The 15,495-nt window shown below is 41.5% G+C and overlaps 1 protein-coding gene across 1 annotated transcript in view; it reads right to left on the bottom strand.

The window, feature by feature from the left end:
• entpd6 (ectonucleoside triphosphate diphosphohydrolase 6) overlaps positions 1–15,495 on the bottom strand; it is a 45,815-nt gene that overhangs the window by 19,765 nt on the left and 10,555 nt on the right. Inside the window, exons 3-5 of the mRNA XM_037680688.1 lie at positions 3,809–3,885; positions 1,516–1,659; positions 489–564 (exon numbers count right to left, since the gene is read on the bottom strand). Of these exons, the coding sequence (XP_037536616.1) occupies positions 489–564; positions 1,516–1,659; positions 3,809–3,885 (297 nt within the window). The remainder of the gene's footprint in view (positions 1–488; positions 565–1,515; positions 1,660–3,808; positions 3,886–15,495) is intronic.

Genomic DNA, 15,495 nt, shown 5'->3' on the forward strand with positions numbered 1-15,495 from the left:
TGGCTTTAAGGCCATGACTAATTTCTTTACATTTTCCCCTCAGTGATCCAGACTCCATATATCAGTGGTTCTGGATCAGCAGTCCTCCAGACCTTCTGAGGGTCTTCTGAACAGTCTGACTATGGGACAGAAACACTCGAGTCCTCCTCACCTGAACATTTGGAGAACAGGGGGATGTCAGTCTGGTTCTGAGTCATAAACTGACCTGGGCCCATTACTCGAGAAACATTTAATTTTTGTTTAACTGGTGGTGCTACTGTCAAGGAAGACACAAATGTGATCCAACTCTGCCTGCTGCTTTCCCTGAAGGTTCCCAGAACCTGTCCATCATTTGCTGATCTGGACTGGACCAAAGCTGCTCAACCAGAGCAGACTTTCTGAACAGACAGGCTGACCTGGTCCAGACCAGAACAGACCTGGTCCATCACCCTGCATTAGGTTTTGTATCAGGTTTAGAGTTGTCCTCTGATCAGTGAGGACCTGTGTACCTTCATCGGTTCCATCCATGATGGACACGCTGTCCTCTCGGGACAGGAAGGGGGACTCCTGGAACAGAACCCTCACCTGGAAAAGACAAGTGTCAACAACAAAAACCAACAGGAAGTAAACAACAACAGAGGCAGCTGTAAACAACAAACATCTGTCTGTAAAAGCTGTAGCGTTTGAACTCCTATGAAAAGTTCTGACTGGTTTATTAGTTTTCTGGTTCTGATCCAAACTGGTCTGGCTCTGAGGCCGACAGGTTCAGGACAAATGTTTGATGAGATCTCACTCAGTGCAGGGTTCTAGAGAAGTTCTGTGAGTCAGTGTTCGGTTCTGATAAGGTTCTAAATGCTCTGTGTGGGCGGAGTCTTCCAGCGGAACATTCGTATAAATAATCCAGGTGAGACTCAACAGGTGATCAAATTGTGACGATTGGTTTGGGTCGGTTTTTCCTCCAGATAAATTAAATCCTGATTTAAAGTCTGCTTCTAGTTTAGACTCAGGTGGTCTCTGTCTGATGTTTATTTAATGATCCGAGACAAAGACAGGGAACATCCTCTCAGAACCGTGACGTTCTCTGAAGAACACGTCAGATATTTGTTTGAATTTATGAAACATTTCCAGGATTATCTGAACCCGAACACAAACGGACTTCAAAACCGAACACCTGTTTGAGTTTAATCTGTGCTCACACTGAGACCAGGAGAGGAGCGGCTGATTCTGTTTGATTAGATTTATTTAGATTTTAATGGCGCATTTAAACCCCGCCCCCTCTCAGGGGGTAATCTGCTGAACCAGGTCCAGTCTCATCAGAGCCAAGCTGCAAATTAAATCCTGTTCTGGCTCTCTGCTGCTGACCCGTTAGAGCTGATTAAACACTTAACAACTTTTACTTCTCTGGATCCAGAACCAGGATGAAAAGGAGGAGGAGGAGCAGCCTTCATCAGCTCCATGGGTTTGATTTCCTTTTCAAACTAATAATTTTATTGAAAAAAATTAAAAGGCAGCGACTGCAGTTGAGGCGTGTCTCACTGTGTCCAGCAGCTGGTCAGCCTTCTGTCCAGGCAGCAGTCTCAGACCCGCTGTGGCTTTTAGAACCACAGGGGTTCTGGTCCACATGGAGAGAGGTACACTGGACTTCGCCACATTCAGGAGCTCCATGATACCTGCAGAACACTGAAGACAGAGACAATGGACAGTTAAGACACTTAGCTTTTGTTCTGTTTAGCTCTCAGCTAGTTTTTTGTTAGTTTTAGTGTTTGGATTTTTACTACTTTTAGGTTTTTAGCTACTGTTTTTATACTTATGGCTGATATTCTGCTACGTTCAGCTTTCAACTTGGGTTTGGATTCTTCAACTAACCAACAACTAAGTTTTTCAGAACGCGGCATTCAGTTTCTGTAGTTTGTGTCTCTGTGCTGCTCTCTGTATTTGAACCCAGTCTTTGTGTTTTGGATAATTTTCCAACTCTTTACAATTGTTTTATTTCAGTCATCTTTTGTCCAAGATACCCACTTCTGTCCTCTGCTGGTCCCCTCTGGTCTCTGTACTGGTGCAGTGTAGGGCTGGGCGATAAGGACTAAAATGAATATCTCAATACTTTTAAGATAAATCACGATATACGATATCTCAATATTTTTTTCATTCCATAAAGTCATAACAAATATATATTTATGAGTCAAAGATTTGTCCCATTTGTCACACAGGCACATTTAGGGTGCATTCACACCTGATAGTCCGGTAGACTCGGTTCGGTTGGGGACCAATATTCATGACCTTTTGTTTACATTTGAGCTGGTGCGTTTGCATTCACACTGCACTGTGCAGTCAGTCAACCTGTTGAACCAACCTATTCCCCCGCTCGCCTGTGGGGGCGCTGCACCAAGAACTACTGAAAGAAACAACACAAAAACCTCTGAAGACACATCTTCTTCTGTAAATAAAAACAAAAACGGAGTGGCATCAAGTTTTAGCAGTTTTAGGAGTTATATTTTGTCAATTTTCAAAAATGAACTCAGCATGAGCAGAAGATGAGACAGAAGACCATGGAGAATATTGTTTTTCACACAAGGCAGCTGACGGCTCCATATGACGTCAGAGAAATACGCGTTTGTTTACCCTGTGGAGCGGGTCTGGTCTGTTTACATTCACACTGTGCTAGAACTGCGCTGGAGTTCTCTTCTACCGGACCGAGACCTAGGTTTTAGCCCGGGCCAGAGTTCGCCTTTTTGTTCCGTGACAGAGTTCGATGGAGCGTTCACGCCTCCCCCAACGAACCGGACTTTCAAGGAAAACGAGCTAGAGTTCGATTAAAGCGGACTAAACAGGGCTGGTGTGAATGCACCCTTATTAACAAACAGCTGTAACTGTGCAAAATAAATGTCTAAAAAATAAACTATTTACATATATTAAAGTCTGTTTTATAGACATTTATTTACATATATTAAATAATAATCCTCCCTAGCTGCACCACCTTCACAACGTTAGTAAGCGTGTGTGAAGCAGCATGTGAGAGGCTGTATTCAGTGAGGGAGGAGGGGTCGCATGAAGTTTGCTGTGCAGACGGGCAGAAAAAGGAGAACTTCACAGATTTTCAAGTCTTACAGCGAGAGGTAGCGCAACATTAATATAGCAGTAGCTTATCATATCGCTAAAGACATGGTCCTCAGTGGCTAACAAGATGACTAACATTAGCTGTCTTGTTCTACAGTCGAGACTGGGACCGTGTCTTAAGTGATATGATAAGCTGCCACTTTATTAATGTTGCGCCACCTCTCCGTTCCTCTCATTATGCACAGCACAGGTAAAAGAGTTTCGTACTGTAGTTTGTTTCAGGGAAGGAAACTGAGAAGACTTCACACAGCCGGAGCTGAAGCATGAATGCTCTGCTTTATGGCGCCGTTTTAAATGGTGAAAAAGGTTTGTTGTGCTCGAACCTTTCGTCGGGACTTGTTTTCGGCATCGTCTACAGAAAACATTTTTCTGCTGCTCATTTGACAAATTAAATCTGAACTATCTCCAAATAACAGACCCATTATGTTCTTCCCTGCTCACCAGCTGCTCTGCTCTCTCAATTTTGTGACTAACTGTGGCTGCTACATGCCAGCAGTACCACCCCACCTGGAGAAGCAGGAAATGGGGGCCCGAGGGGGCTGGGTTGAGAGGGAAAGGAAGGGCCACGTGGGAGAATGAAATATAGCAGGTGGATTTTCAAGTATAACACTATATTGTTTATATCGATATAGTCTCATCTTATATTGCAAATTAAATTATCTCTATATTTTTTAAATATCGCACAGCCCTAATGCAGTGGAAGCTTCAGTACCTTCTGTGGATCATCAGCGTACGACGATAGCCCAGGTTTAATAGCTCTGAACGTCTCATGGTCCAGTTTAGGAGCTCCTGTAGAAACAGAAAGACCATGATCATCACCATCATATCCCTGGCCGAGACCTCAAAATGTATCTGCAACTAAGAATTTCTTTATTTAGAGTGACTGGTCCTGGACCTTTAGGTCTGAGACCTTAGTACTGTAAAAGCAACAAGTCCATTCTTGGTTCTGATGTTAACAAGAAACTAAAACAGCCCTCAGCCAGAAGAGTCAGAATAATGTTTAAATACTGTACAATAAAGGCATTTTGTTGAGCTCAGCAGGAAACTTCCTCTAACCTGAATAAAGTACAGTTCTAAAAAGGTTCTGAGATTTGGGTCAGTGTGACCCAACTGCTGAGGTTTAACAAGTAAAAGTCCTGCTTAACGGGATTTCCAGTAGGAACAACGTGGTGATGGCTGCGTGGTGAGGGAGCTCCCGATGGAATCCAAGTAACTTTATGTAAACCCCAGAGCAAACGGAGTAATTTGTACATTTTTAAAGTGACAATGAGAAGGGGGTTAGACGTTCACTTGGATATCTGTTTGACTTTGCTACTGGGCGACGAGGCAGGAGGGAACTGGTGCGAATGAGAGGCTAAAACTAACAAGTAGCGGAGGAGCTAACACCAAGAGAACCACAGCAATGGGCGACCTGGAATTGATCCTCTACATTCGCCTTATAATCTAGCTGTTTTTGCTTCTTTTGTGCCATCTTATTTTAATTTATAAAATATTTATATATATGTACGCCTCTTTTATAATTGTCTATTGTTGTTGCTGTTGTCCATTGTTGTCATCATTCTGTGTTGAAACCAGGTCTCTCTTGTAAATGAGTCCTCGAGGCTCAATGGGATTAACCTGTACAAATAAAGGTTGAATGAATGAAAGATCCTACAAGAGCTGAGGGGATTTTGAAAAGAAAACAAAGAACAAATGGAATCAATAAAAGAAGAAATCGCCAAAGTAAATAAGACTGAGTGAAGCGGAAGAGCACATTGGGAAGCTAGAGGACAGAACTCAGAACACAGAAGAGGTTCTGACCAACATGTTGAAGTTGAACATACAGCTAGATCATCAGCTGATGGAGCTAGAGAGTTGATCCAGGTGTGAAAACATAAGGATTTACAGCGTTCCAGAGGGGGCCGAGAGTGAATGCACCGCAGTGGTGGCATTCATAGAGAATCTCCTCTGCGACGGTTTAAAGCTCTCCGATGATCTGGCTAACCTCCATAATGAACGTGCACATCAATCACTGGGGCCTCGACCACCAGAAGACGTGCCATCTCTCTTCATCCATCCATTATTTTTTACCCGCTTCTTCCATTTTGGGTCACGGGGGTCGCCGGTGCCCATGTCCAGCAATCACTGTGCGAGGGGCGGGGTACACCCTGGACGGGTCGCAAGTCCATCACAGGGACACAGAGACAAACGAGACAACCAACCATTCACTCTCTCACTCACACCTAAGGACAATTAAGAGTTACCAATCAGCCTAACATGCATCTCTTTCCATCATAGTAAAGTTTCTGAGTTTTAAGACGAAATAAGCGATCCTCTAAAAGGTACGGCACAGCAAGGGATTTAGATGGAATGAAAATCTAATTAAGATGGATCATGACTACCCTCACCCGATCCATCAAAGGAGGAGAGAATATGCAGAGGTCTGCAAAGTGATGAGATAGAACAAAGTCCCATTCCAGACGCTCTTTCAAGCCAGGTTAAAAGTGTCATACAAAAATGGGACTAAAATCTATGAAACCCTTGAAGCAACAGAGGATCTGGTGGCCAAAGGCTACGAGGTGAGGATTGTCTACCCCCCCCCAAAGACACTGGTGGAACAGATTTGGCAGCTGACCTGGAGGAAAGCGGTGAGGCGCACAAAGAGGAGAACGACCACTTCTGTCCAAGACGACAGCTATAAGGAGAGGCTGCGAGCTTTCAGACGACCATCACCCGCTCCCCCTGTAAATCAGTAGGCAGAAAGCTGGGGCTGTGCTATGCATCCCATCATTCTTCAATCACTTTTGTGGTTTGTTCCGACTCCCTCTCCCTCTGACCTCAGGGGTAATGGTCATAACTGAGAGGTGAGTTTTATCCAAAAACAATGATATCCCACTGAACAGTCATCTTTGGGTTCAAGTACACCATGCATCTGACAAGGGCCCCTCATGTGAAGGACATGAGGGATCTTCCCCTTAAAATCATCTTCAGAGACACTCACTAGGGTCTAATTCACAGACCCCTACACTGGGAGTCAAAATGTATGTGTTTTGTTTGAATTTAGTTCATGTGTTATTTGTTCAGTTTCTGGTTATGTTTTCTTTCCATTAGTGCGAGGCTTACTGAAATCTGGAGTGAAGTGGTGGGTGGGATTACATAGATGAATAGAACAAGAAAAGTGGCTTCCTTTACATCAATGGCATACTCAACCCAATTAAGAGAGAAAAATATGATCAAAATTAAGGAAAGACCAAATTCAAAAAGCTTTCTTGCAGGAATCACACCTGCATGATGTTGGAACATGCAAAACTAAATAAATCAGGATTTAAGTACGTCTTTTTCCTCCCATAGATCAGGAAGGCGGAGAGGAGTGGTGATTGATTTCTAGAACAGTAAACTTTGAATGTATCTCTAAACACAGAGACAGGGTACATTTGTTTTGGTTAAAGGCAAAATTTATGGTACTGAGGTGAATCTGCTAAATGTATATGTTCCATCATTTAGCAACTGGGACTTTTATAGATTCATTTTTGAACTGATGACAAACTGTCAAGAGTTTCTAATATGCAGTGGTGATTTTAATCCAGTATATACCAGGCTAAACACAAAAACAGATTCCTCTAACAGCAAACCTGATGCAAGCAACATCAGCAAAAAAAATTAAAATTCTGATGAATGAAATGGGAATAGTGGATGTGGGGAAAGAGTTCAATCCTAATTCTTGGGGTTTCACTCACTATGCACCAAGCCATAATGTCTATTCTCGGATATATATTTTTTTTACTTTTAGGAAAGATCTACATAGATTAATGAAATGTGAAATAGGTTCTACTACCCTGTCAGATCATTTCCCTGTGATTTTGACAGTCAACCTGGAGATCAAGAGGAAATTAACTTCCTGGAAGATGAACTCAAACATCCTTAACAACAGTACAATTAACAAAAAACAGACATTTGAAATTGGATCCTACTTAGATCTTAATGACAATGGGGAGGTGACACCACCAATACTTGGGGATGCATTAAAAGCTGTGATAAGAGGCAAGATATCAACAATCTGTTCTCAGGAGAAAATTACTAAACAAAATAAGCTCAAAGAATTGAAAAAAAAAAAAAACTACAAAACTGAACATTCAACAACTCTGAAAAAGGAAACTAAGACAAAAATTTTAGACTTGAAGCAGGAAATATATTAAAAAAAATTTGAAATACAGAAAAAGCTTATTTTGTCTAAGCAGCACTACTACGAGACAGGTGGGAAATCATTAAGGCTCTTATCATACAAATTAGGAAAACAAGAAGCAGACATAAATATTCATAAAATACAGAATCCCTCTACAAAACAATTAGAAACAAGTCCTGAAGGTATTAAACAGTGTTTCCAAAAATATTATGAGCACCTACACACAACCTCAAGCAGCAGATGACCAACAAATATAAAACTTCTTTAGATTTGATACAGCTCCCCAGGGTCACAGAGAGTCAGAATAGTCAACTGACAAACAAGGAAACATATGAAGAAGTAAAAGAAGCGATCACAAAAATAAAGGGGGGGGGGGAGGTCTCCAGGAGCAGACAGCTTCACCTCTGAGTGGTATAAATCCATGCAGGAGCTCTTAATCCCAACTCTGGTCAGGGTGTTCAACTGGGTGCTGGAAAATAATACAACCCCCCCCCCCCCCCCCCCCCCCCTGGAGAGAGGTAATAAATTCTATTATCCCTAAAGAGGGAAGGGATAAATTGGAATGTGGAAATTACAGACCTGTGAGTGTCTTAAACATTGACCACAAATTATTCACTTCTTTATTATCAAAGAGACTCCAGTTCATACTACCACATTTAATACACAATGACCAAACAGGTTTCATTAGACAAAGACAAGCCCAAGATAGTTTTAGGAGAACTTTGTATATCATGAAAGAGATAAAAACACAAAAATTGGACTCTATGATAATAAGTTGAAATGCAGAAAAAGCACTTGATTCTGTGAGATAGTCTTTTCTGTATAAAGTTCTTGAAAAAAATTTAACTTCTACAACATTATCATCAACACACTGGCAGCATTATATGATTAAACCAACGACCCGAATTAAAATCACCAGGGACTTGACAGACTCATTTACAGAGAGGAACGAGACAAGGATGCTGTGCCTCACCTCTCCGCTTCACACTTTCCATTGAACCTTTAAGCCGCTGGATTCGACAAAGGCCCGACATAAAGGGTGTAGTGACTTCAAATGGAGAAACTGGCCCTGTTAGCAGATGATCTTCTAATAGCTTTAACACAACCTGCTCAAACACTCCCAAAATCGACTGTGTTGGAAGAATATGGCCAATATTCTGGTTATAAAATCAATATAAATAAAACTCAAGTGTTAACATTCAACTTTAACCCAACAAAAGAACTAAAAAATAAATATATGTGGAAGTGGGAGAATGATTTTATTAAGTATTTGGGGATTAAACTGCACAAAGACAACTCTCAGATGTTTGGGGTTAATTATCGGCCTTTGGTTTCAAATATAAAATCTGATCTCCATAGATGGAATATAATTCTCTTTCTGAACTTTTATTTATCCAGGTTAGTCTCATTGAGCCACGAGAACTCATTTTCAAGAGAGACCTGTTTAGGGAGCACATGGTGGGGGTTAAGGGCCTTGCTCATGGGCCCAGAGTGGGGCGAATGAGGGTGGGGGCAAGTGTGGGTGTTTCACCTACCCCACCCACAATTTTGATGTTGTCGGGGCCGGGGCGTGAACCGGCGATCTTCGGATCACAAGCCCACCTCTCTAACCTCTGCGCCACCACTCCCCAAAACTTGAGCTCTAAGATAGAATCAGTCAGAATGAATGTTCTCCCACGCACACCTTACTACTTTCAATGCCTCCCAATCAAAATACCTCTCAAATAATTTCAAGAATGGGACAGAATAATTTCTAGATATCTGCTATAATTCATTCCTCCACAAGGGGACATGTAGACGTTTTGAGGCTTTACAAAATGAGTACGGTCCACAAAAATCTAACTTCTCTTCAAGATCAGACATCATTTTAACCAAAATCTGAAAAATGCCTCGAGTAGTTGTAATGTGGGATTTTTGGAGGTCTTCTTGTCATTAATGAAACTGGGACAATTTAACAAAGTAATCTCCAAGCTATACAATGGAATTCAGCTCTCGAAACAAGGGAATATGGACTACATCAGGAAGAAGTGGAAGGCTGAACTAAACGCACTGATCCCAGCTCAAACATGGGAAAACATACGCCAGCTTCAGTGGACCTTCACAGCATCAAATGCATGGCGAGAGTTCTGTTGGAAAAACATTGTTAGGTTTTTCATCAAACTGATTCAGAGAAGACATCGAAGCGGTGGAGATTTCTGCTGAAGATTATGTGGGACTAGGGGGACCACACACGAGCACATCTTTTGGGGAGGTCATGTTATTGGACGTTTCTGGGATGAAATGCAGAATATGACTTGGAGTTGAGATTCCTTTTAAATGCACTACTATGTATATGGGTGATGTACAACAGAAGTTGAATAGAAATGATAGAAAATTGTCTGGTCTACTTATGGCAGCCAGTAAAAAGGCTATTACGCAAAAATGCCTGAAAGTTGAACCTCCTACCATAGAAGAATGGCTTGATATTGTGCATGAAATTTATGTAGTGAACCTAACCTGAAGTAATAAGCCTAAGGTCGAAACACTTGACCTTAAGAACTGACCAGATGGACAGAGACTGTTATTTCATTGATCTGCATCCAGAAATACAGTTTGAGCCATCTGGAGACTTTCTTTCTTGAATTAATCAAGTAGAAAAGACAATCCTCTATGATCATTACTATTTTACAAATGTTTGATAATCAAATTGTGTTAGTTCACTCAATGCTTACAGGTTGAAGAGAACTACAGTTCACTCAATGCTTACAGGTTGAAGAGAACTACTCATTTTTATTTTACATAAACAGTAAGTAATGATTTTTATTCCTCATTCAAAGAAGAAATCAGGTTAATATGCATTTCTTGATTTTCTGTCTTCAATGAGCAAGTTTTGTAAGTATGTTAAAGGTCGAGTCTCGGTCAACTAAAATGTTTACTGAGAAGAAATGTCATGTTTAAACTTTTTCAGAAGATAATAGGAGTTTGACTCCACGAAGTCTGGTGTTTCTCCAATAATCTTTTCTGTCTGTTAAGCAATCTCATTCTCTGCCCTTGACTTTTGATAACATCTTACGTCACAAAACACACCTCTATTCTGGTCCATCCACGAATCAGAAAGCTCTAAATTGACCCGGAAGTCAACTCATTTAAAATGTGGCAACTTCCCGGTTCTCTAGAGTCTGATGTCGGAAGTCTGATAGAGAGTGCTAAGGAGATGAAAGGAGTTCAGAGTTCTTGGATGCAAACGCATTCAGGATGATCCAGAGACGTTTTGGGATTATAACTTCTGTTTGAATAACCTCGCACGACTCTCGAAGGATTTCAGCTGCTCTCAACGGAGACGCTGAAAGAGTCAAAGGAGGATCCTATACCGACGCTGACCTATCATCAACCAGGTAACAGTCCACTTCGACCAAGCGTACCGTCGCAAGCTGAGATCTGAAGGAGCGTGCACGTTTCTGGTCAAACAGATTAATTCCCTCACAAATCTCTCTGTAAGATAAATCTCCATCTTCCATCTTAAACTCTCCTTTCTCCTAAATTCATTTGACAGATATCTTAGAGATATCTGAAGCAAAGTCCTCAATCACCGCCGTGTGATTGATGTCCATTATCTGTGAAACTTGTCTGTTATTATTTTCATATTTTGCCAAATTAATGTAAATGCTTGATGTTAAACTTTGATTCTGAAAATAAATGACCGCATTCATTTTGATGGGTCAAAGATAATAACGTCTCTCGTTCGCATTTCTGTTAAATTCAATGCACGACATTTACACAGTCAGAAAGATGAAGAACTCGTGAAAAAGTATGAATATATCCAGCATATGACATACTACATTTGGTGGCCCATAACGTGCTCATAAATGACTGTAAATTCGTGTAAAGATTGATTTTTTACATGTTGGCATAAAGAAAAATAACAGTTGTCAGCTGTGATTGAACGCAGCGCGCTGAAGAAGCTGCGCCGCTTTGAAGTCAAAACGCTGCATGTTTTAAGCGTTGGGCTAGTGATGTTAAAAGCTGAAATAGTGTCATATGTCTTGTGAAAGCTGAAATTGTACGTCTGTTATGTGTAGCTAAGCTTATGAGCTGTGGGAAACGTTATTCTGTTTAAACTGTGGTCCAAACGGACGGAGGTCCGGTTGTTGGACAGGCTCGGTTCTGAAAAAAGTTCGAACGAGTTGTTTTTAAACGGTTTAAAAGACGTTGTGCCACGGAGCGCCGACTCCGTGCAGCCCAGAGAGTTAAACGTTACAATTATTAACAGAAAAAGTGCATTTTGACAGTTTAAGAGACGAAAGGTTGACGAATTTTAGTTCACGCTAATCTAGCATGCTGGTTGCAAACGTTTCGTGATTGGTTGAATATTGCTGTTGTGGAGCGCTCTGATTCGCTGAAAGGTTGACTGACGTGGCTACGTCATTTCCTCTCACCCCTGCGCTGCTCTGTCATTGGTGATTTCAGTCACGTGACCCGGAAATGAAAATTCGTTTTCATAGGGAAATAAAATCTGCTTTTTAAAGCTGAAAAGCGCTTTAAAAGTGTATTTTGATACGCTGGTTAAGTTCTTCGAAGCATACTCGCTGAAATTTCGCCGCGTTTGAGTTTAAAATCCGTCATTAAATGATGTTTTTGAACAACGCTAGCAATGCTAATTTTAAGCTAACAGCTAACGACCGGATGAGTGACGTGTCACGTCACTTCCTCCATGTCGGAAATGAGCTTTGCCGTGCTTAAAATCACTAAATAAAGCTGCAATATTGTCCCAAAAAACTCATGTTCATGCTATAAAGTCGTGCTTGTTGAAAGTTTGCCACGTTTGTGTAAAAAATCCGTTCAGAAATGTTGGTTTTAACCGAGTCTAGCCGATGCTAATTTTTAGCTAACAGCTAACGACCGGACGCCACAGGAAGTGATAGCTCCCCTACTGGACAACACCAACAGTGTCTGAGTTAAAATTATTAAGGTTGTTCTGCCATCTTCTGGAGAAACTTGAGAACACAGGTTTTCACTTCGCTTTTTAGGATATTTTAGTGAAATTGAACGTATTTTCTTTTTAAAAGGCATTTTTGAGTTAATAAACGTTCCTCAAAGCTGAATAAATACTGTTATCTTGCATTTTAAAAGTTATAAAGGTATTTATGCAAAGAGCATTTACCAAAGTTTTTATTCACTGGTAATCCCTTAAAAATAAGGTACAAAATAAAAGTTAACTTTTTAAAAAATAGAAACAGTTACAGATATTCACAAAGTTGGAAAAAGTTTACTCATTTGCTAAAAGGATAGTGCACGTTTAATTGATAAATCACTAAATAAAAGTAAATATATCAGACAAAGAGACTTTGCTGATTTTATTTATTTTGAAAAACCTAAAACATTAAAATTCTCCTGTTTAATCTTTAAATAGAAGAAAAATGACAAGCGACGAAGAAGAAGAGAACCCTTTAAAACCCCAAACAAATGATGATATCATTTTGGGGGCCTTACATATTTTAACAACTCCACTTATTGGCAAGGAAATACAGCAATTACAACAACTCAATGAACTTCAAAGACAAGAAGAGCTGGAAAGTCTAGCCGCAGGAACATTAGGGCCAGAGAGTAAAAAGCATAGCCAAGAACGGTTAGCAAAAATCTCTCTGTTTCTAAAAGCTGAATTGGATGAACGGTCGGAACGCCTTGTCTGGATGTCTAAAAGACATGAGGAGGAGCTCGCAGAAATGCAGGCGTCATTAGAAACAAAATCTTATGAAAAGATTAAAGAAAAAGACCGTCAATACGAAGCTGCGTGCTCAGACAATGTACAGCTACAAAGACAGTTGCAGCTCGCAAAAATGGAACTGGAACAATGCAAAATAGATAAACAAAATCTACAACAGCTACATATGTGTTTAGAAGATGACTATTGTACATCCCAGGAACATTTAAAAAAATGTGAGGAGAAACTAATAGCAGCAACGGATAAAGGTCAGAAAGTTGGGCAAGGTGACAGGGAATCCAAACCAGACCCTGAACAGAGTCGGGGTAATACACCAAAACCTCAACGACCTCTTTACTCACCCGGTGCTTTTAGACCCATCCAAACACCTACACAAACGGGCAGAGTAACACCCCCAACTCTGATCACGCATGTGAGACCATTGATATCTTCTCCATCAATGGATGACTTGCAAAAAATCTCAAAATATGTACAACGCTTTGTTCCTGGACCGATGGGCTCATCTGGAACAAAAGCGTACCTCAGAGATCTGGATTTCAGATTGAGATCTTATCCTAATGCTACGGTAGAAGATAAGATCAGTCTGATACGACTCACGTCAGACAGAGAGGTGTTTACCTTCATCGAGCGTCTACCAGATGCAACGAGAAGGGATTACAAACTTCTGTGTGAAGCTCTGATCAAAGAATACGACTCCTGCACAGAACCAGCTGGATACCCAGCCGCAGAAAAGGTCACGCAGGGTAAAGCTGAACATCCAAAAGTTTATTACAAAAGAATCTTCCAAGCTTATTTTGGTAACAGAAATGAAACCGGGATGGAGGAAGAAGAAGGTTTTAAATTTGTTTTCAGCAAAAATCTCCACCCTGACATACAAACGTCAGTGCAAATGATGGCAAATTACAGAGAAAAATCCATCAGTGAGATTAAACAGTGCGCTGTGAATGTGTTTGAGGCACGTTCTCATGCCAAGACGCCCATAGAAGTGTTTCCTGGTGTAAAGGTTAAACCCCACTCCCTAGAATTAGAAGGAAGGCGTTCATCGCCACCTCCTCCTAAAAAAGGAGAAAAAAGGCAGTATTTTCAGACTAACAAACCGCATCATGAAGGTGCACGCTGGGACAAAAAGGCTCCTCCTTCAGAGGACGAACGTGATTATCGTAAATGGGATCAGCGGAGGACGCAAAAAAATGGGAACCGAGAGGAACCCCAAAAAGACGTACCTAGCCGCCTCCCACCTCGGACGAAACGTCCCGAGGCGAAAAAAATCACAAAAGTCCCAGAAAAAAGGCCCTCCACCTCTGAGCTCGGAAGAGACAGAAAAATTGCGTGAAATGTTAGAAGACTTGAAACACACTGACAAGGGAAGCCGACCAAAAGCACTATGCAGTGAGGTACTCACTATTACATCTCTGGGCGCGAATGACAACACTACAGACGTCGGTGAAACACACCAAGACGTTGCTGTTGTTGCCTCAAACAACCCCTAATCGGATGAAAGGGGGGTAATCACACACACAAACGATGACGAGTCATCGCAAGCTGAACACGCAGAAACAGCTACAGCTGTGCTGACGGTTCAGACAAACCAAGATTACACAAGCACTTCTGAACGCATGAAGAAGCGCCAGAAAAAACCCAAGAGGTTTCTGTGTAACTTTATCAGAAAGGGGGCCGCCAAAAAGGCGTACCTGTCAGTAACACTCGAAGGTGTCCTCACACACGAAGCACTCCTGGACGGTGGGGCAGACATAACAATTATGTCAGCTAAACTGTTCGAGGAGCTGAGGACAGCCGCAGCCGAGAAAAACAGGATAATACCTCTATCTGATTGTGCTATAGAAATGCAGGGTCTTTCAGAGAATAAAACAACCCTGACAGCTATAGCAATGGTTCACATGCAGATTGGCAATATGACACTGTACCACCCGGTACACGTGACTCATGTTGACTCATTCCCATTTTTGGTTGGCCAGGATTTTATAAATCGCTTTAACGCGATTATAGATTATGGTGATCAAACAATGTGGACAACAGTGAGCAAACCACTGCCAATAGATACGCCTCCGGAGTGTGACACAGACTGCCCAACAGCAGGTACCGCGGAAGGCACAAAGGACTCCTCAGCCGAGGACACGAGCCCGGTGAGTACTCCTCTGACACCATGTGAAACCAAAGAGACCCACCAAGAGGTCCAAACTCTGACTCAACAAGACAGCCTCCTCTGTGAGCTGGAGCTGTCAGAGTCCACCAAACACTACCTACCACTGGTAGTTAAGGGTGTAGAGATCCAAGGGTCCCACACCAACGATGCTGTACTGTCTCTGTGGACAGATAAATCAGCAATTAACCGAGCTTTCTACGAAACCTTGGTTCACAAACACGTTGGTCTAGAACTAATTAAAAAAGCTTTCCGCTTTCCATTAGTTCCCAATAGTTCACAGGTAATGACCGCAGAAGGAGTCATTAACCTAAAACTGAACTGGAATCAACGAGAACTGGTTCACCCATTTCTCGTTATCCAAAACTTACCACA

Source organism: Nematolebias whitei, chromosome 1, assembly GCF_014905685.2.
Source record: "Nematolebias whitei isolate Nwh7 chromosome 1, NemWhi1, whole genome shotgun sequence".
NCBI classification, from domain to species: domain Eukaryota; kingdom Metazoa; phylum Chordata; class Actinopteri; order Cyprinodontiformes; family Rivulidae; genus Nematolebias; species Nematolebias whitei.